At 37.5% G+C, this 19,261-nt stretch overlaps 1 protein-coding gene across 1 annotated transcript; it reads left to right on the forward strand.

The window, feature by feature from the left end:
* Positions 1-574: 574 nt before the first annotated feature.
* RAB38 (RAB38, member RAS oncogene family) lies at positions 575-18,356 on the forward strand. The gene is made up of 3 exons (XM_051779298.1): positions 575-794; positions 8,304-8,584; positions 17,577-18,356. Exons 1-3 carry the CDS (start codon positions 590-592, stop codon positions 17,727-17,729), a joined length of 639 nt encoding a protein of 212 aa, XP_051635258.1. The 5' UTR covers positions 575-589; the 3' UTR covers positions 17,730-18,356.
* Positions 18,357-19,261: the final 905 nt, after the last annotated feature.

Here is a 19,261-nt window from a genome sequence, read left to right on the forward strand (position 1 = left end):
GGTGTAACTGCATTCACACCGATTTATGTGGAGTTAGAACCAAATCACATCTAAAGTTAAAGACACACTGGTTTAATTTTTGCACTTTGATGGCAAGACGAAACTTCTGAAGGGAGATTTCTGGTTTGTTTTACAGTGACTGGCATCTTAAAGACGTCTGGAAACAAGCATAGGGTGATAAATTATCCACAAGGCAGTGACTTAAACGTGTGTAAAACTAGTGCACAAGAGAAATACTGTCCTTCCAACAAGGATCGAAACAGAGAACAGGACTGTTGCATGAATTTTCCTGCAAAGTCTTTAGCAGCCAGACTAATCCCAGACACACCTCGTGCTGACCTTTACACATATATGCACAAACTTTCTGGGAGACTTCCTTTCCGCAGTCTGTCCTTACTTCATCTCCCAGAAGGGCTGCCTGCTGGACTTGGTGATCCTGCTTTCATAGAAAGGGAGAGAGCCTCCACCTACCTTGCTCTCCTTCCTTCCCTCCCCAGTTCCTCACTCCCTCTCTTCCCCTCAGGCTGGCAGGATTCCTCGGGCAGAGCATGCAATCAGTTTGCAGGGAGCAGCCGCAGCCACAGGAAAGATGCAGAAGCACAACCAGAAGGAGCACCTCTACAAGCTGCTGGTGATCGGGGACCTGGGAGTGGGCAAAACCAGCATCATCAAACGTTATGTCCACCAGAACTTCTCCCCCCACTACCGGGCCACCATCGGGGTGGACTTTGCTTTGAAGGTGCTGAACTGGGATGCTGAAACTGTGGTACGGCTCCAGCTCTGGGATATTGCGGGTGAGTACAGAGGAGAACCTTTTGCCCCATAGCCCATCCAAAACCAATACAAAATATAGACCCAAATTCATTTGTACTAATCTGAAAGTTGGAAACCACTAGTGGCTATGAAGTGAGGGAGAGCAGATTGAGGACAGAAAACTTTAAGGACAGATTGACATTTTGAAGTTTCTCTAAAGCCAGCAGTCTCCAAACAAGGGGTGTCAGAGTGGAATCTCTGATGTCTGATTTTTGTCCCAAGCCCTTGGACAAATGCAGGGACAAGGCACCTTTCTCCAAGTGCCTCAGTTATTTCCCTGTAGCTGCCGATGTTCAGATTTGTCTCCTTAGACTAATAGAACTCTGTGACAGGAGAGAGAGTAACAAGTGGAATAGATGAGGGATTCAGTAAAAAGATTAAAAGGATTTTTATATTTTAAAAAATAAAGAAAAGGTATCACTGAGTTACTTTATCAAAATACTTTCCTCCTTCCTGTCCTTCCTCTACCTCTTACCTTCCCTCCCTTCAGCCCAGTGAAAATAACTCTTAATGTGCTTTGAAAAGAGAAGTGTTTCTATTTGGCAATAATCTTCGTTGTTAAAAATATAATTATCATGTTTAATTATCCTTATTCCAACATCAAGAAAAAAAACATAGTTTACCCTGTGCAAGGAGAAAAAAAGTAAAGAAGTCCAGCTATGCCTGCATGCTTACATAATTAAAACACACATAATCTGACATTGTTGCTGTCAGTGCTTCAGAGCTTTTATATTTGGCTTCAAATTAAACCCACAACTTTTTTTTCACCAACCCCTTCTTGGAAATTAACAATTTTTGTTTCAGTCCACAAAATAAGTTTATCTTAATAGTATATTTCACATGCTGTAAGTAATCATTTTTCATTCAGTGAATATAGGAATCCAAGTAGAGCTATAACACAATAGATTACAGGGTAAAGGAGGGCATTTAAAAACTCGATTAAATTAAGAAGTTACTTTCATTAAGTAGGAAATAAAGGTGAACTGCTGTTAGGCAGCTGTGCCAGCCTGTGGCCTGAGTTGTGGGTTCAGTGATCTAGTCTGGAACAGTACCGAGTAAAACTGGTGAAATGAGAAAATTCTTGACATTCTTATCAGAGGAGGGCGTGCCTTTCTTCTGCACTTAGCTGTCTCATGTCTGAGCTCTGAATTTGGCACCAAGGTACTAAAACTTATGCAACAACACTGCTTTATGCAAAACATGTATAAACTCAGCTTTTTTACACATCATTATAATCTTGGGGTTTTATGATGTTAAATACATATATGCTCAGTTTTCTTTATTAAAAGTTGGAATAATGGGGAAAACATTTTTATTACTCACTTGTGACTGATTATAACAACAAACACATACACTGCCAGCAAAACTTTTCTGCATGAGAAAAAGCATTTAACAATAAATTCTGAATGCATGAGGGACTTAAAGAATGTATTTTGCATGCCTTGTTTCAGAGATTTATTACACTACTAATCATGTGCTGGCGGATCATATGATGTAGCTTTCAGTCAGGCTGCAGAAGCAATTACACCTAGTTGTAGTACTGAATGACTAGCATGCTTTCTGAGTTATCACACATGACAGAGAGAATTACAGCATCGTACTAAATTTCATATGAATTGCCCAATTCAAAGCATCACTGTGAAGGTCAAGACAGTGATCAGTAATAAAAAGAGTTACTGTCTCAGTTTTAATGACTTTTGTGTACAGAGCTTTAGCTGCTGCTGGCTGTACATAGAAAGTAAGTTCTGTAAGCAATACACTGAATTCAGATCATTGTGGTGGAGGCATAGAAGTTATCACAAATAAGGCATCTGGCTGATGAGAAAAGAAGTGGTTTTAAAATGAAAGAGAAGTAAAACTGGTTGGAAATATGAACAGAATGGAAGTGGTTTTTTCCTGGCTGTGGCTAGTCATGTATCACCATTTGCAAAACACAAATATTCAATGACAAGAGCAAGGAAAATAAAATCTGTGGCCTCAGAACATCCTCTATCTTTTGGTAGAATCTCTGTTATTAGGTCATGTTTAGCTTTGGGCATAAAGAAATAAATTTTGGGCCTCTGATCAAGCTGAAAGATGTTGGCTTAGCATTCAGGGCATCTTGGACTGAAGCAAATTCTGCCAATATATCAATAATATTTCAAATCAGTATTTTTATATAAATATGTATTTATACATGTATGTATATAGAGATATCAGGTACCATCTTAGCTCTTATATCTTCTTTCCCCCTCCATTATACAACCAGTGAACTTAGTACCAAGCCTATGTGTACTCTTCCTTGCATTTCACACTGCGGATCAGTGGGTAGTAAATTGTTTTAACAATCTAGAAATAATTTTCTCAAAAGTGTTTTGAGTAAAAGCAGTGTTAAGCTTATATACATTATTAGTAGGATTTACATACATGCTGACTTCATTGGAGGAATGACTTATTCCAACCGTGGTAGGACCAAGCAGTTTACCCTGGTTTACCCTTATCATGCACAAGAAGAAAAAGCAAATTTGGTTCATCCATCTGGTGCCATTTAATTTCATAATTAAATGTATTTCATGTATCTGTAATATATTTTTTTGTATTTTTAATTTGGTAAACAAAACTATAATAAGACCTAATAGTTAAATGCTGAAACTGCATTTATTTGGATAAGAGAGAAATGCTGAACAACAAGGACAACTAAGCATTAGAAAAATTAATTCAGGGATAAGGTAGGCTTTTCATCACATATTGTTACATTAAGACATGGGTTTTAACACATAATATATTCCTTAAGCTATGGGTATTAGGCAGGAATAATTGGACTAAACTTCATGGTTTATGATGTTATGATGCCATGATGTCTGTAACAAGACACTGTCATTAAAATCTATTAATTTATATCTGATTCAGTAAAGTGCCAAAGTTTGAAGTGACTCAATTTTTACTGTTGTGTGTGAGAGGAGACATGCATGATAAAATTCTCTTTGTCTTTAGTTTCCCCACAACAATTCCATTTTATTTCATTGAATGTCCCAAATGAACAGTTTTGGTGTTCTGTTGAAGTGTGCCATCACCTCTACTGCTTTGTCATACAACTTTATATCTTGGTCCTCAGTCAATTTCTGTCTTTGTTTCCTTATCTTTTCTGCTGCCTCTGTGTGAGTATCCTCTAAATTTGTAACAGATTGTTATAAGGAAAGCTTTAAAAGAAACTAAATAGTACTTTACACAAGTCTGCTGTGGATGCAGGTCTGCAGATCAGGCTGTCACACTGCTGAAGAAAACAGCTATTGCAGACAGCAAATCTGGATGTATCAGTAAGGCTGCTCTCCATACTACTGTCTGTGTTTCGTGCCCACACAGCCTGGAGATTTCTCTGAGGATCAGCTTTAGGTGCAGATTAACTGCAGGGAGCAGCTCTTAGTACAGTGGGGAGAAGAGCAGCACATCAGAGCCTTCCCTGCTCCTTTTCCACAGCCATCTCAATATCCACGTTACCAGTCCTGCTGCGTATGTGTGGGCTGGATTATTCATTGCTGCCAAAAATATGTTGATTTGATTTTAGAAGGCTGGTTCTCATCTCATAAGGATTTGGACCAATGCTTTGGAGACAATACCAGTGGGGAAAGAACAGCTTTGCTTCCTTTCCTTGCCACTTTGACCTTTGGAAACAGCAGTCTTTGCACAGATATAGGCAAGTGTCTCTGCAGTTGTAAAATTGTTAAGATTGTTATGCTGCAGAAGTAGTAAGCACTGTTCACTAATGCCAGGCACAGCACATCCTCAGCATTTCAGGTTTTTAGTGGCTGCTAAGCATTGCAGTACATATGCATAAATAAGATAGTCATGGTGATTTCAAGGCTAAGTTACCTTGAAATTGCTGTTCTGCAAACATAAATAAGTCCCTTGCTGTGAGGGTTCTATTTCATTATAGATTTTTAGTGGGATCCATGGGCCAGATCCTGCCAGCTGCCTGCTTTTCTGCATTCTGCATTCAGGACTTGCTTGAGTTTCAATCCATAAAGACCATGATTTGAATTCAAGTATGAATATTCTGAAAGTGCTCTGAAGTGAAAGGTAAAAAGTGTTTAAATCTTCTCCACAATTTCCAGCTTCTCAGTTTTAGCTAGAGGCTCTTGGTAAAGCATGGTGGTTCCCAAAAGTATTTGTTTCTCAGGATGAGGGACAGTGGAAAGAAGTAAAACCCATTTTAAAACTTGGCATTAGGCAGTTTTAATCAACTTTTAACTTACGCTATATTTCAGATGCTGTGGGCAAGATAGTGGAAATTATCTGAATTTTAGTACTTTAACATTAGTTTTTATAACTTTATCAGAGATGATGGTGGTTAGTGAAAACTGTAGATTTCTGTACAAATTTATGTGGGGTGCATTTTTATAAACTATGAAAATTCAGCTATTGATTTCTTTAAGCAGTCAACCTTTCCCTGCTGCAGAGATACTTCTGAGATTAGAATAAATGTGCAGACCAGCTGACCTTCAGACAGGAAGTTCTTCCCTTTAATAGAAATCTTGTTGTTTTGTCACCTTGGTCTCACTTCGTTCCCTTCAAAGTGGGGTAGGATTCATCTGTTTAAAAATTAGACATCTCATCTTCATTAGACACTTCATGACTACGAAGGGACCCTAATCTTAGATACTCCCAGATACTTTTTTTTATTTTAAATTAGGACTGATAAATCCCAACACAGAGCACAATCTCAGTGGCCAAAGGCCGTTGGACCTGTGGGGTTTGATGCCAGATGACAGTGACCTTGCAAGGGATGCAGTAAAGTACAACGGGCCAGATCAAACAAACATTTCACAAGTTTCGGACCCTTCAAGTGAAAAGCAAAGCCCATCTCCTCCAGTCCCTCTTACAGTAAAGCAGATTCTCATGTTCAAGGCTGCCTGCAAGATACCACTGAATACCTAATGGTTAATCTATTTTCTAGCCTAATTACTGCCATTGTGTAACTGAAAACTCGAGGCCAGATTCTGACATCTTTAATACATCAAATGGTGTCTATTTTTGTAAGCAATTCTGATAAATGAAAAAGTTTTAGGAACCTTATCTGTTAATATAGGATTTTGTTCACATAAGGGAGAATCTATGGAAGAAAGAGTCCTTCTGTATCCTTAGACACATTATTTAGCTCTCCAAGCGCAATGCAAATACTAGAGATCATTTTTCTACAATGTTAGTTAAATAAAAGTGATTATGCAAATAGCATAAAAATGAAACTCCTTTTAATAAACCACCTCTTTTCCATTGAAACTTGCCTAATGTCTTTCTGTCAAGTATATTCCTGTATTCATTGTACCTGATCAGGAAAAAGACCCCTTCAAAAAGAGTTTAGGAACTTTATCCAGCCAGCATCCTCATTCTTTCTTTGAAGTGATTGATGATGAATATTGGTGATCCCTATCCTCCTGCATAAAGCTGATTTTACAAACATGGTGGCTTTTCTATGCAGCAAAAATCCTGTGTATCTGCAAAAGAAGCTGGAAGCAAGAGGAGAGATCAGTGTCTTACAATTTGTCAGAACTATTCAGGTCAATACTGGACAAAAGATCACAAGAGTCTTTTGTTCCTCTAGTAACTTTGTTCATGCTGGATGATTTTATGCTGCAAATGAATAATGTAGTTCATGTTCTATGACACCTATTCTAGAGATCTGTGTCCCAATAAATATGTGTGAGGCCCAGGTTTAGCTGCTCTAATATTATCTACAGTGCAAGCATCTCAAGAACTTTGCATGAGAAGTACAAACTATCATTGAAATAAAATATCCCTCAAAAAAATTAATTGCATATGTTGCTGCTTGCCTCACTTCTAAGTTTCTAATCAGACTTTGACTTTTGTTTGAAGGCACCTTCTTGCAGATGAGAAAAAAAAATTGCTCAACAAGGAGATTATTGAATAGCATATGACTTAGCCATTCATCTGGTTAGCCCATTGATAGGAATCATAAGACATTTTAACAAGACCTAGCCATAAGAAATTTTTAATATGACCTCTTACTTCCCAAAAATAATCTACTTCTATCTTGCTTTATCAATGGGATGCAGTGTAGGTTTAAGGTAAAAAAAATCTAACATGAATTTAGAGAAGACAGACTTCCTCTTTGCTTTCTGTATCACGTGAATTACTTTCTCCTCGCTGCCACAGTGCTTAAAACCAAAGATAAACATCACAAACTGATGGTGTTGACCCTGTAAGTGGGTTCACTGCTACTTCCATTAAATGAAACTGCATGGACTAGAAACCCAGCAATCGGCACTTTTCCCCTTCTCAGCCCAGCCTTACATTTGACAGCATGATTTCCATCAGATAAAATCTTCACAGGTAAGCTTCATAAGGTCAGACTTCTTGTCTTCCTATCCTACTCAAAATTACTCACATTGAGAAAATAAGGTTAGAAACAGGTTTCCATTAAATGTTTCTATTTTCATAGCACTTTTCTCCAGCAATGGAAGCATATACAAGAGTTGCCTTTCTTAAAGACTGCTATCATTGTGAAACATTTCAGGAGTTTATAATTCTTTTTTTGGATCACAGCTCAGCAGTAGACACTAGTGGAAATTCTATTTTTTATTTTCAAGAAAAAATCTGTGCAATTTTTTTTTCAAATTTCTCATGAAAACAGCAGATATATTAACAAACCCACAGTTGATCAACATACCACATCCTGATGTCAAGTGTATTAATTTTCATACTGTTAATGATATAAAATTACAGATATTTACAAATGTCCATGTTTGTATATGATAATATATTGTTAGCTCAAAAAAACACTGTAAATAACTTCCCAGAAAACACTTTGAATTCAGCAAATAAAACCATAAAACTTCAGATTTTTTCTCCTCCCAGACCTTTTCACTGGAGCAATACAGTTCTTCATATTGCTACTGCTGTACTATTTCTTAGAACAATTTCCATGTTTATAAGGTTTTAAATTCACCTTCCTCACCTCTGTGTTTTAGTTTACTCATAACACTAAATTTGTAAGGACTCTAATGCCTGGTTACTGCTGGTTATTATAACTTGCACTAGGATCCCCTTTATGCATGATCAGTTCAGTTGCATTAGATATTTCACACAAAATACCATAGTTTCAAGGAGTTTCTGATCTGGTACCTAGATTTTTTATGACTCTTGTTTAAAGTCCTATGATGTACACCAAGACCCTTGCTACTGTCCACAGACCAAGAAATCTGGCAGCCTAATAAGACCGAACACTGGAGTTCAAGCTTGTCATAAAGTTAGTAAATTTCCTTGGATGTTTGCCTGAAAATTCCTTTTTCATGCAGTACTCTCCTGCATTTTCATGCAAATTAGTCTAGCATAGTACTTGCTATTATTTAGACAAGGAGTAGTTTCCCAGAGACTTATGAAATGAAGTCCTGCCTTCACTAATGTTCTCTTCGAAAACTTGCTATGTGAAATACTGATCTAACTTGGAAGTACTAATTTTTAAAATTTTCTCCCTCCTTATTTCTTCATCACAGGACAGGAAAGATTTGGAAACATGACCAGGGTATATTACAGAGAGGCCATGGGGGCATTTATTGTCTTTGATGTTACAAGACCTGCAACGTTTGAAGCAGTGACAAAATGGAAAGAGGATTTGGACTCTAAGTTGGTTCTTCCAAATGGCAAACCTGTGCCAACAGTCCTATTAGCAAACAAATGCGACCAGGGAATAGATGTTCTTATGAACAACGGCATCAAGATGGATCAGTTCTGCAAAGAGAATGGGTTCGTGGGCTGGTTTGAAACATCAGCCAAGGTAATGTTTCCATTTCTTTTTAAATATTTCTAAGTACAGAGAAATCAGTTTCCTGAAATAGTTCATTCGATCTAAATGCACACCTTGCAAAGCTCTTCTCTTGGTGGAATTAATTAAACTTGTACTTGAACTTGTAAATTTTTACATTTCTATTTCTTTTAGGCGTTTTGTTGCAAAGCAAATTATGTGCAACATTCTGAAATATAGATACTCTAATATGATATGCCACCAGTAAACTATGTAACCAGCCAACAGCTTATTGTGTAATAGCCTGGGGAGAAAGATGACCTAACGCAAGGCATAAAAGCTACATCCTATGAATGATATGAGGATGTTTTTTTACAATTTTTAACATTGAATATTATCTCTAAGTAATTATATAACCACTTTAGTTGAGAAATGCTGATTTGAGACAATAGCTTTATTGTCTTAGATTCCAGAAATAAAGTCAGTCGATTGTAGTGCTTATACAATGTTTACTGCTATAAGCCTTCATTCTCAAAAACCTTTTTAAAAAAATCACATATCTGGAGTGGAAGGAAATACCAGTCGTTCAAGTGCTGAATGAGCTACTCTAAAGTTCAATTCTTTGCCTTGGTACAGATTCCCTGAGTGCCTGGAAAACTGAGATCAAAATCACAAAGGGCACTGGGACTTTCAGATTATAAAGGCCCAAGGTACAGTGGTACTGTGTATCAGTTTGAGATTTCTCAAATAATCTCAGTGCATGGAAGATTTGGAGAGCTGGTATTTGAAATATTGATTAGAACACAACAATTCAATGGATATTATGTTGATTGTATGCTCCTATTACGAAAGCTGGAACTTTTGGATGTTTAAAATGAAAGCAGTTTGGTTCTGGTTTGACGTAGATTGTTGGTAGACGGAATGTCAAAATGCTCCATTTGATTTTTTAATTTCTTTTATGCACTTTATGTAAGTTACTTAAGGATCTTTAGAGTGTATATTTGTATTTTTGTATTTTTGTATTTTACTTTTCTAGTCTTGACATCTCCTTTAAGCATTAATATTTAAAAGATGTTTCACTTGTAATCAGCAGAAGTAACAGCAGGTGAATAACGGCTTGTTCTAGACTGCCTCAAGCATTGCATGAACTCTGGGCTAAGATTGCAAAGTCATGAAGCTTGTCGCTGTTCTTTGGCCTATAAGAAAGGAATTTGTACCATGAATTCCATACATCAGTCCCCAGTGAACATTTGTCCACCTCTTAAAAGGGACAACAGCATTTATTGTGCCAAGGGTCATTGCAGGTCATGACAGAGAATGAATGTACAAACAATTTCAAAGTTCACAGAGAGGTTTTACTATGATGATGGAGCCAGACTGGGGCAGAACTGTGGAAGTATAAAGGACATATAAAGGATATATAAATTTTAAAAAAGTCACAATAGAGGATAAGTTTTCAAAGTTTCTCTAAGCCACATAGAATTAAGATTTGGAGTGATTTTAAACATGGGAAATATCTAGATTCTTCTTACTTTATTTAACTCAGAAACCCAAGCAGTCCTCAGATTGCCAGAGCAATCACACAGGAATAGCAAGAAAGCCAGTTATGACAAGATTGGTCTTCAAAGTCCATTGTAAGGGAGCAGTGAGAGTTGAGGACACATGACTTATCAGACTCTTCTCTGCTGCTATAGACCAGAGGTTAGGATCTGTTATTCTGCAATCCCCACACCTGATTTCTACTCAGAATTGGAGTCTCCTGACTTTAAAATTACACAAAGAGTAATTCCAGTAAAGATGGTAGAATCACATCATTTAGGTTAATCTAGATCAGAATGATATCCCCACTTGGTCTAAGTTCTGAACTAAAACCTACACTTTCTTTCCTAAACAAAACGTATTATTACTGCTATTTTAAAATACTGGATGTTATACATACCTGGTATTCCTTCAGCCTAGGGCACATTAAATAATTGAAGTTGGGTCTTGGGAAAATAAATATCTAACTATGTTTGCTAAAGAGAATAGAAACTGTTTGGAAGCAGAGTAACATGGACAGAGAAGTCATCATCCTGCAGCTAGCAGTTTTAGCAGTTCAGATAAGTAATAACTCTCTCTTTGTTGTATCCTGGAATAATTAGATCTCTGGAGATTTTCCAGAGACATACTTGGAAACGTTATAGCCTTCAGAGCAAACTGAATATGATTTATGCATTTTGGAAAAACAAAGGTGATTCCTTATAAAAAATAACATCATTCTGGTTGCCTTGCAGAAAGCAGCATGCTACCTATGTATCTACCATATTTCAAGCTGTCAATGGTTTAAATTTTTGTCTGTAGCGTTGCCATACTACACCAAAAAAAAAAAAAAAAGAAAAAGAAATCACTCTATTATTCCCTAGTGCTATTTTTCACAAGTTAACAACTCCAGTATAAAACATTGAGCCACCTCATGCATTCTCATGTATTAGTTTTGATTCTTACATTAATCTGAAGGAAATACTCAGCCTGTTCCAATCTTCTACTCCCTATAAAGATAGAAGAATTTGGATAGTTTACCATGTAAGAAGGGCCTTATTGGGCAACAACACCACACAGTATAGTCACAAGTTACACTACTGCCACATATCTGATGGTGAGCCTGATCTCTTTTATGCATTCATATTTACTTCACTTATACTGATTGTGATCTGAAAGGCACATCCCCAGATAGTGACAAAATAACCTTTTATATTAAACTCTTTAATAAATTTCATGACCACAAGTATTGTGAAACATTCATACTTTTAAAGGAAGGAAATGTCTCCTTCCTGTCACACATTTAATTATCCAGCACATGACCAGAGCAGCTGAGAGCTCCACTCATGTTTCCAAGCCTTTAAACTGTTTTCACCACCATTCCTAGTTCAAAGAGGTGAGCTTTGACTTGAATTAGAAAAGGAGCAATTGCAAGCTTATTATCACTTAATAATGAAAATGGAACTTGTGCAAGAGAACAGACAAGTCAGGCAAAACTAAATGTGCTTGAAAGTACCTAATTCACACATAACTTGAAATACCTTGCAACTGGCAATGGCTGTGCTGTGATTATGCCTGACTTCCTCTTTTCCCTGCTGTAATTCTGCTGTCAGTAATACAGAATTAGACAAAAAGACACTCATGTTTTATCCAAATTGCCCAGAAAGGATGGTAGCTATGCTTTTCAGATCATTACCAAACTATATACCAAGTTCCTTGTCTGCTGAGCATTATGGCCTGGAGGCTGATGAGCAGCCTGAGTCTCTGACCTATTTGGACATGTCCTATTTGGACTAGCAAGAAGTTATAGAATCTTTCATCCTTTCAGAAATATGTCCTTTCTCCAGCTTTTGTTTGACAGACAGTCCACAATGTGTCATCATAGAATCAGAATGATTGGGGTTGGAAGGGACCTTAAAGATCATCTAGTTCCAAGCCCCCATAGGGCCCAAATGCTGGACTAGCAATCAGAAGTCCTCTTTGCCACTGATCTGCTGCATTATCTTCAGAAAGTCACTCTCTCCTCTGATCCAACCTTTTCTTTCACAAAGCGAGGACAATAATTCTGCTCATCTTACCAGTGAGCTCTGTGAACAAACCAAGCTCTACTAACCCTTATTTAAATCACAAATTCTTCAGCTCTCCTGACTGGACAATTATTATGAAAGATGGAAAAAGCAAGCTATGCAGTAGACTTGCAGAGGAACAGGATAAGTAGTTTTGATTTCCATAAAGAAAAACAAGATTTGGACATGTATTTGAATTAGGCTGACACACTACAGCTACTTTGCTGATCTGGTAACTGAAAACAAAGCAACCCATTTGAGACTACCAGATCCAGTTAGGGATGCATGGCTCCTACATTGTTTTTTTAATTCACTCAAAATACAATCTAACCAATATCACCACACAGAGTCTTAGAAAATATTTCAGCTTCTACCATAAAACAAAAAATTAAGCTGACACCTAAGGCAAAAGCTTTCAGTTCAGTTGCTCTGTGCAGAATCTTCTGCAGAGTTTCTTTCCTGTAACTAAAATGAGTTGATTCAGATTATCCTATGGGTATTAGAGTTGTTCTGAAGATCTCATGGGTCACTTTCATGAAATACATTATTTAGTGCTGTCCCAAAACTGGAAATTCATAGAATCACAAAATTGTTGAGATCAGAAGATAATTTACTGAAATAATTTTGTTGCAGAATACTCAACCAGGCATAAGAATTCAATCACAGAAATGATCTTGTTCTCAGAGTGGCAGTCACAGCAGTTCATGTTCATGCATCTAAATGGCTTTTAACTTGTACGGTTATTTTTCCCTAGAAATACAACCACAGCAACATGGCACACCACCTTAATAAGGCTCTGTTCATAGTGGTTTCCCAAGTGCTCTGCTAAGGGAGAGTGTGGAGCTGTTCCCTCAGGCTGCTAGCTCCGGGGGAGTGCAGGTTATAACATCTTGAAAGTCGACTCCCAGATTTTACTGTATTATGGAAATAAAATGTGGAAGCTATGTGCTTCTCACTAGGTTCCCATCTAATACCTGAATGTTTCACAATTTGTAAATGTTTACTTATGGGAAGTAATTTTTTTCCAACTCCACTAGTAGTCTAAGATCATGTCTCTAAGTGGTGCTGATTCAGACCTCCCCAGTGCCCTGGTTAGGTAGCTATGCCTGCGTACACGTTGTTCTTCACCCTGACTTTTAAGGAAAGACTGAAACATCAGATTCAGTCAGATGAAGAAACTACCAATGTAAAAAGGGAGAAGCTTTATACTAGGAAACAAGCAGTCAACCAAATCTAAGATATCTGCATGGCAAAGAAAGAAAAATTTCATCTGAAAGTGAGACAAAATTAGAAAAGGCCTTGCCTTTTTTCTTCTGTAAAGAGCTAAAAGCCAGTCTAATCTTCAGGGGTTTATTTCATATATTAAAATGGAATACCCTAAATGTTGAAGTTCTTCATCTGCAGTAGAGATGGCAGATAAAGGGGAAGACAATACAGAATGCTAAGAAGTTTGCTGAGCTTGTGTACTGCTTTGAGTAACATTTGATAATGTATTTATTTCCCCTTCAGTTGATTGTTGCTTGCAAGACTACAAAATTATTTCCCATAGAAATAGGTTTTAAATAATGCAACTCTCTTTCCCAGCTATCCTTTCCATAAACTACCCTTTGAAAAGATATATTTGCATGAGATCGATCTACAAGGCAAACTGTAATTTTGTTTGTGTCTTCCAGTGTTCCTTTCTGGCTTTCCAAGATTGGTCAGTTATTTTCTTTGCCTTTTTTTATTTAGTAATTTTACCCTTTATTTAGAATAAAGAGTAATATGTGCTGATATTCACTTTGCATTCCTTCTTGATGAGGTCAAGAGAAAGACCAGCTCAAGATTCAGACATCATCACAGGAGCTGAGTTCAGGTCTTTGCTCTGGCAGACATTGTCAGGTTGGTGCAGGGTGAGTCACTTAGGGCTGGATTCACAACTCAACTCTTGCATCACTGACTGTGATAGTGTCTTTCAGATGCTGAGGCTTGCTGAGGCACACAGAAATTGGCAAGACACCTCAGGGGACAGGGCAAGGGGAGATTGTGAATCCCTCAGAGATTATAAAATCCTTCAGGAAGGGATTTATAAAGGCTAGCATGTCAAATAGCGACGTCAATGCGAGAAGCAGACACAAAAGCAGGAAGAGAAGACTGAAAGACACCCATAATATGGGCAAGATCCTTCATTTTTGGTCTTGCAATAAAACCTCTCCCATGAACCTTGGGAAAGAAAATTGTTGCATTCCTACCTTACCATATGAAGACTTCATACTATGCCATCTCCTACTTTCCAGCTAGTCTCTGTGTGCTGGTTTCATGAAGTTTCCTCTGTTCATGGCTCTGCTTTTCTCACTATTTGATAAATGGCCTTAGCAGCACTTCCCTATCACAGAAGGATGCTGGGCAGGTAAACACATCAAACATGCAGTGCTGAGTAATACCATCCTTTAAAGTAATATAGGGAGACAGAGCTTTCCCTTTGTTTGGAGAACTGTGAAGGTACAAGTGACATCAGAGGAGGCTGGATAACAAGCACTACAGGTGCATCTAGTACTATGTCAAGAGCTTGATAATTCCTGGACATCTTGCTGTTCAGAAGTAGCTCCACAGTAGCAGGCAGAGTAGGCCTCTCAGTATAACCTGGAGGGGAGGGGAGTGGAGGGGAGGCGAGGGAACGGAGGGGAGGGGAGAGGGACAGGGAGAGGGAGAAGGAGAAGGAGAGGAGAAAGAAAAAAGGCTGAACTTCGTCAATCATCACAATTCCTGTGGTGTCCTTTTGTAGAATGAAAACCACAGGGGAGATGACAGTTAAGGCATTTCAACATAGGGACCCACTGAAAGACATCATTTTACTCTGCTGTCTCACCTATATTTTCTTTCTTTTTTTAAAAAATAATTTTATCTTTTAAGCGTAATTGAGGCCTTCACTACCTTTAGTAGGTATTCCTCTCTGTCCAATCTTACTCTGATTGTTGGTTTCTTTGTATTTGTTGAATGGATTTTCACCTTCTCCTTTTTCTCTTTCCTCTCCTTGATTGCCTTTCAACACCTCATGCTCTCTAAAATCACCAGGTCTCTGGATGTCGGTGTTTGGATAGCAGATCACCTTCTACTGTTTTCAGCTGCTTCACTGCCTAGCAGAATATTGATTTTTCTTTTGCAAAACACACTATAGGAGGAGAGGTGTAGAAATCAATATTCCATTAGTCAGACCCGAATACAGTAATGTCTGATCTGCAGACCTAGGACACCATAGGATTAGGGTTGTAACAAAAGGCAATAGTGGCATCAGAAAGGAAGCAGTCAAGTAATAAAGCTGGGACAGTAGGAGTTGCTTTGTTGGCATGAGCATAGGCTCCTTGCAGCTAGTAACTTAACATGTCACTTCTCATCTGTACCATATACCAGTTGTCATCCGAACCATAGGAAAAGGCTGGAGCTAGCCATAAAATTGAGGAATGTCCATCTATACCCATTTTATGCTTTTGTGGGCTTGGTTCCTTCCCCTTTCCCAATGCCTGTAAGATGATAGCCTCTGACAAAGAAGGTTTCTTTTGATACATCTGAACATTAATCGATTTGGGCAGAATCTCAGATTGTCCCTAAGACTACTGAATAAGTGTGTGCCATTCCAAGACAGAAGCAGCACATGGGTAAATGAGATGCTTATCAATCCATTAATAAAGGCAAACACAATGCAAAAGATTTTTACATTTCTCATTTTGTTCATTTAGCAATCCTGTTTTGGCTTCAGCTTTCTAAGCGGTACTGAGAGATATTTTCATTGTCTATTTTTTTCTATTAAAATTTCACAGTGATCTGGAAAAACCTTTTGGTGCATGCTTGAGGAATTTTCTTGTCTGGTCTAAGAGAACCATGTGATATAGCAGCATTTTAACATCTCAGTACAGAGCCAGTTCCCAGCTCCATATTACTTTCTAGGGATTACTATATTCATAACTAGTCTAAAGATTTGGGGGTTTACAACCAACTGATATTCTTTACAGATAAAATATTTAAGTTCACTTATGTAGTTCAAGAAACCTGTGAAATCTTGGCACTAATTTACGTTTTCAGCTAGATCCACAGATTTCATCTCCCTACTGTGGTGCAAAAGGATAGTCAATGAAGTTTGTGAAGCTTTGCCATTGATTTCAAGGGGATTAGACAAAGTCATCTTCACATAATCCACTCCTTTAGCTTTCGATCTTCACATAAATGCCCCTTCTCTAGATTATGGCCTCACTGCAACAGGCTCCAGATTGCCGTCCAGAGGAACCTTCCAACCCAAATTCTTCAATGATTCAATGATTCAGCTTGAAAACCTAGGTAATCTTAGGTTGCAAATCAAACCTTACACTTATTGAACAGGAGTTGTGTGTGCCTCTACACAATTATATACATACGTGTTCAAATGCATTTCTATATGTATGTATGTGGATGGGGGTGTGATACAATTTTCTAGAAGACTGAAGCTACAGTGAAGTTTCCATATCCTGTCATATAAAGTAAGTAATCAATGCCAGTAGATTACTGGCAGTAGATTGCTCTTAGAATAGAAGTGTGTTTTTTAAGCCAGAAAGCCTGACTTTTCTTTCCAAACATATTGGAGGCTGTCATAAAAAAAATCCTTTCACAATATGATTGCTTATTTTCTGTGCTGTGCTGGGCTGTGTCTCACTGATCGGGCTGTTTCAGCTTTACTTATTCTACAAACAGAGTGAGGGTTGCTAGAAGTTAAATGCTGTTGATGCATATGTAGGAGAAGGTGTGCTTTAGCTTTGATTCTAAACCTTTAGAGTGAGGATTTCTTTCCCACAAATGTAACCAGTGGTGATATATTTCTTCTGAAGCAGTGCATTGGTGATAAGTCACCCTCAAAAGGAAATAAAGGAGAACTCGAAATGATAGAGAACTTGTTTTACTGTTTTGTGAGTAACTTGAGATTGTATTGTTTATTCAATGAATCTAGTTCATCACAGTTTTCATTTTGAGCACTGTATACAGAAATCTTCTTGAAAATGTGGAAAAGGCTTTAAAAAATAAGTGTTATTGATGGCTATAATTACCGATAGGTAAATTAATCAAAAATCAGAGTAACTATTATTCAAGCAGTGAAATATATGCTCTGGAGCTTTACTTCAGGCATCTGTCTTCAACACCCCTCTGGCATTTGTTTTTTTAATTTATTGAAGCAATCCAATCACCAAGAGATTGAGGTAATTTAAAGTCAACTCTGTGTACAATTAAAAGGAGATATGAATTATAATAGATATAAAACTTAACTAACTTCAAAACTCCAGTAAGCATTATTTAATACAGTCAATTTTTGAAAGCTGTTTATTAAGGAAAGTAAACTTTTGATGTTAGCTGCAGAAAAGTTTAATTATGGCCAGGAAATATGCAGCATGGTTTAATTAATATTGACTAATCAACCTCTCTTTCTCTTTCACTTGCAGGAAAATATAAACATCAATGAAGCTTCCAGATGCTTGGTGAAACACATAATTGCTAGTGAGAGTGATCCAGTTCAGTCTGTTGAACCAGATATTATAAAACCACACTTGAATTCCTCCAAGATTGTCAGTTGTTCAGCTTGCTTTAAATCCTAAGAGACTTCCAGACTATTACAAAAGCTGAACAACTATGATTCACAATTTATACTTTATCGAACATACCCGGCTGCCCACATTGTCCCTAAGCAGATTGCTGTTTTCTCAAAAATACATTTAAATTTTTCCTTTATTTTTTTTTCAGCTAAAACTTATTATGAGCTGTTCATTGATAGCAACTACTCAAAACTCTCTTTGACTATTGGTCAAAAAAAAGACTCATGGTGATGACTGTGTTTCCCAATTTGATTAGCACCACCAGTGATATCAAAACTTATTTCTTCGCCATGTGGTTTCTGAAAGCTCTTATTTGTGATGTGACTGCAGCAATATGCTAGTTGTCCATTGGTTTTCCAGCTTGTCTTCTCAATACCTTGACCAGGTAAACATCACCATTACACTTTGTCATCCCTCAAACTTGAATGATCTTGTTTCATATAAGATGATGATTACTATGGAAATTTAGCTGTTCAGAAAGACAAAACAAGAATGCTTACAGCGAAATCTTCCCACTGCAAGTTCAGTCTCCTGGGGGGAGTGGCAGGGCTGAACGTGAAGCAACCATTTCATGTCATTTAGTTCTCCAGAAGATCTGAGCTTCTAAAATTTAACCCTGACGTATTATCAACTCTCTCTTTCTGAGGAGTTACATTCTCATGGTTGATAATATTGTTTGAGATGAAGCAAAATTGAACAAGTCAAGGGTGAGGGGTGACAAAGCAGGTAATCAGGGGTACAGTCTCATAGCTGAAGCAGCTCAGGGTTTTCAGAAAAATTACCTATTTTACAAAGCCAGCATTTCCTCTGAAAATCCCGCATTGATTTTGTCTCTACCTCTCCATTCTTCATGCCAGAGATATCCCTGTGTGTTCAAACTGTGTATATTCTGTAAGTCCTTGAATGCATTCCTCCATTATGTTGATGTTCATGGGAAAATTCACTAACCACACTGTAATATAACAGCAGAACTTTTCAAGCATCCATCTGTGTTAAATAGAAGGTTATATGCTTTCTGAAAACATTCTTCTAGAAACCCCAATTGTAGGAATTATCACAGAAAACAAAATGAAACAGTAATAAGAAATACTTCCAGAAAATGTGAAGATTTTTTGAGCTGTGCTGTGGAAATGAAATAGCTGATTTTCATCATCTCACAAAATATGCAGATTGGTGAAGTCATTCAGACAAGTGTGTCTAGACAAGAAGACTTGACATCTGGCTGCAAGCCCCTTCAAGACAAACTTTGCTGATCTCTTGCCATAGACAAATTACTTGCATTTTCTGTTCTTATTCAGGCTTTTCCCTTCTAAGCTCTGAACTAAGCTCAGTTGCAGGAGCTGTCTTCTGAGATGGGTGTCTTTTCTTAGAGATGTGTAACACTGTGGAGGGGAGGAGATAGAATCTCATGATGCCTTTTATTTACAGATGTCACTTCATTACTTCACTGAATATTTAGTTGAAAATGAAGAAGTGAAATTCTCGAAGTCTAGTAAATACCTGCTGTATAGGAAAAAATGAAAAAGAAAAAAATT

This window comes from Manacus candei, unplaced genomic scaffold (assembly GCF_025592945.1).
Source record: "Manacus candei isolate 608988 ecotype Guabito, Panama unplaced genomic scaffold, ASM2559294v1 h1tg000014l, whole genome shotgun sequence".
In the NCBI taxonomy this organism is placed as follows: domain Eukaryota; kingdom Metazoa; phylum Chordata; class Aves; order Passeriformes; family Pipridae; genus Manacus; species Manacus candei.